The 3,269-nt window shown below is 38.4% G+C and overlaps 1 protein-coding gene across 1 annotated transcript; it reads right to left on the reverse strand.

Annotated features, from left to right (window-relative positions):
- Positions 1 to 284: 284 nt before the first annotated feature.
- Positions 285 to 1,481, reverse strand: LOC116573265 (SLA class II histocompatibility antigen, DQ haplotype D alpha chain-like). The gene has a single exon (XM_032313295.1). The coding sequence runs from the start codon at positions 1,420 to 1,422 to the stop codon at positions 655 to 657; it is 768 nt and encodes a 255-aa protein (XP_032169186.1). The 5' UTR covers positions 1,423 to 1,481; the 3' UTR covers positions 285 to 654.
- Between the last annotated feature and the right edge of the window lie 1,788 nt (positions 1,482 to 3,269).

A 3,269-nucleotide genomic window follows, 5' to 3' on the forward strand; every position in this document is an offset into this window, starting at 1 on the left:
TCTCAATATTTCAGAAGAAAGTGTGATTTAATGGAAGGTGAACTGATCTGTAGTCAACACTTGATTATTCATGGTTAGAGAATAAATGTCACACACCGATAGTGACTTTTTGTCAATAAGCTTAACCTTCTTCCGTGGGTGACATTAAAGTAATTTGAATCAGACCTGTCAGAAGGAATTACGAAGGTCCATAAGAAAGATCCATTTAATCAAGATTTCTCAATGGTTGTGACATAAACATTTCTGTTGCCAGATGTTGTTCAAAATCTCTCTTTTTTTTTTTCTGAGATGAAAGAAAGGAAAATTTTATTAGAAGACTTCATAAAGGGAAATTTAGTATTTCCATGGGAGTTCTGGATCAGGGTTACAAAGAATCAGGTAACTGGGTGGAATATCCCAGAGATCTCACAGTAAGTAAAAACTGAGAAAAGAAAAAAAAAATCAGACACTCAAGGCACAGAATTCCAAAGAATATGTGAGCTCTCAGAGGATGTAGCTGGACCTTAAATCCTAGAGAAGAGGTGAGAGGGGCAACGTTGGACAGAGAAGGAATATGACGAACTCAGCCAGGCAATAGTGCTAGGTCACCTATCAAGTTCACTCTCCTGCTCTGGTCAGTGAGCATGCGGTGCTCCTTCCTTTCTAGGGTGCGGCTCACAAGGGTCCTTGATGTCTGGAAGCACCGCTTGAACGCAGGCCTTGGATAATGAAGACGGTGCCCACCACAATGCCCACAAGGCCCACAGACAACCCCAGGGCACAGACCACGGTTTCTGTCAGCTCTGACATAGGGGCTGGAATTTCAGGTTCCCAGTGTTTCAGAAGTGGTTCATCCAGGCCCCAGTGCTCCACCTTGCAATCATAAATATCATCAGCAGAAGAGAGGAAGGTGAGGTAACTGAACTTTAGGAAGGAATGATCCTTCCTGGCGAGGAATCTGGTTTCAGAAACACCTTCTGTAACTGAGTGCCTGTTCTTCAACCACGTGACATTGATCACAGGAGGAAAGATGTTGTCCACAAGACAGATGAGGGTGTTGGGCTGACCCAGACTCACAGGAGACTTGGGAAACACTGTCACCTCAGGAACCTCATTGGTAGCAGTGGTATAGTTGGAGCGTTTAGTCAGGATGTTCAAGTTTTGTTTTGCTATTGCCAAGTTTCTCAGTGCACCTTGTGGGTCAAAACTTGCAAATGTACTAAACACAGGCAGCTGCCAGACAGTTTCCTTCTTCTCCAAGTCCACATAGAATTCCTCATCTCCATCAAATTCTTGAGTGGACTGGCCAGAGGGACCATAGGACTGGTAGACGTCTATGTTATAGGAACCAACATGGTCAGCCACAATGTCTTCACTGCCACCAGGGCTCATCATGGTGGTCAGGGCAAGAGTCCCCAGAATCAGAACTCTGCTTAGGGTCATCCTTTTCTCAATGTGGTCTCCTCAGTGACCCTTCTGAGTTGCAGAGCAGTGGTAAGAACCAAAATCTCTTTACCATGAATTCATGCCAGCCTCAAAGTCTCACACAAAAAAACTATCACTCCGACTTCTAGTCATATATTTTACATGGACAAGGACTTCCTTCCACGTTAAATTTTCCTTATTCACAGTGTTTTAATGATAAAGCTAGAACATAGGTTAAGACACTGTTAGGAAGATATGCTTGTTGTCTCTACTGTGTTTCATTTTACTACCATTACGACCCATGCTCATAATTATTCTCATAAGGTGTGTGTTTGTGTGTGAATGTCTGTGTGGATGTAAAAATATGTGTGTGTTTAATAGTAATATTACACTCTGGGAAAAAGTCAAGGAAGATTAATAGGGTGTAAAATTTCTAATAACAACAGGATATTAGAAGAAAATAGGAGAATAATTACTTGAGTACATAAACAATATGGTTCAAATTATTATTATTATTATTTTGCAATTGTTGAATCCATAATTTATATCTTTAATAAACTTCAGCATTTTCTCCAAAACACATCCCCATTGTTTTTATTATCTGCCTAACAGGAAGACTCATTATGCAATATAATTATTTTGTATAAACAAACTTCTAATCACTGTTATGAAATTATTTATGAACATGTAACACTAAAGAAATCTCAACAAGGTTAATCCTGCAGATTGTATAGTTTAAACCTCTTTAATCCTCTTTGGTTCCCTTGCTGCTCCCTATCTCTAGAAAGCATGATGAATACTATATTTAAGAATCCCATGTTGAGATGTGGTTCAGCTATTTCAGACAGGATTCATACATTGTCCAGTTTTTCAAAGGTCAGGAAATAAATTTTAACTAAATGTGTGATTTTGAGTTTTTCAATAGAAGCATACACAATATTGATGGCTATTTCAATTTTATTAACAATTGAACATATACTACATGTTAATTTAGTCTTAACAAAAACAACAAATCAAATTTTGAAGAAATGTTTTTCTACTTATTCTATAAATATAATTTTCCCTTATTTAATGAGCATGCATGAAGAGACAAAGATGAAAAGGGGACAAATATGAATTAAAACAGCATTGAGGGGATTTCCTGGTACCCAGGTACCAAGACAGCCATATTTAAGCCATACTTAAATATGAGACCTCCACACATTTACCACAAACTTTACCAGTCCTCAAGAAAACCAAATTAAATCACATAAATCCCATGCTGTCTGGAAACTCCCCCCCCCACACAAAAAAACAAAAAGCAAATAAACAAAAACAAAAATGCAGAACACTGAATACTTCTAATTAGTGAGAAAAAGAAACATCAAGATCTAGCAGACTGATTTTTCCAACGTTTACTACAAACCTTTGCCAGAGAATAGGCAAAGGTTCTGGGGAAAGAAAAAAAAAAAAAGCTGCACAGGAAAGAACAAAGGGGCTGAGATAAATTATCCTCAGAAGTAGCAAGTTCACAGTAAGTGTGAATATCCTGGAAAAGAATCCTTGTAGATAAGAACACTGCCTAGATTTGTATGGCCAGTTTGAAAAGTAATGTTTCTGAAGGAAAAAGATGACAAGAAAGAGAATCTGGAGACTGGGTGATAATGGAAGACAGGGAACAAGGGAGGAAATTTGGGGTTCTGCATGACAGAATAAAATAAAAATAAAATCCAAGTGTGCACACCCTCCTTCCAAAAAGAAGCCAGCCATTGAAGACGCCGTAGAACATATTAAAAAAAGAAAGAAAGAAAGAAAAGAAACCTGCTCTTGTAATCCTTCCAAACTTCTGTGTGCGAAAAGGACTGAAACATAGGAAACCTTCCTCT

This window comes from Mustela erminea, chromosome 14 (genome assembly GCF_009829155.1).
Source record: "Mustela erminea isolate mMusErm1 chromosome 14, mMusErm1.Pri, whole genome shotgun sequence".
In the NCBI taxonomy this organism is placed as follows: Eukaryota; Metazoa; Chordata; class Mammalia; order Carnivora; family Mustelidae; genus Mustela; species Mustela erminea.

Excerpts from the sequence above, each read along its gene's own strand:
- LOC116573265 (XM_032313295.1), bottom strand. The coding sequence starts at position 1,422 with ATGACCCTAAGCAGAGTTCTGATTCTGGGGACTCTTGCCCTGACCACC.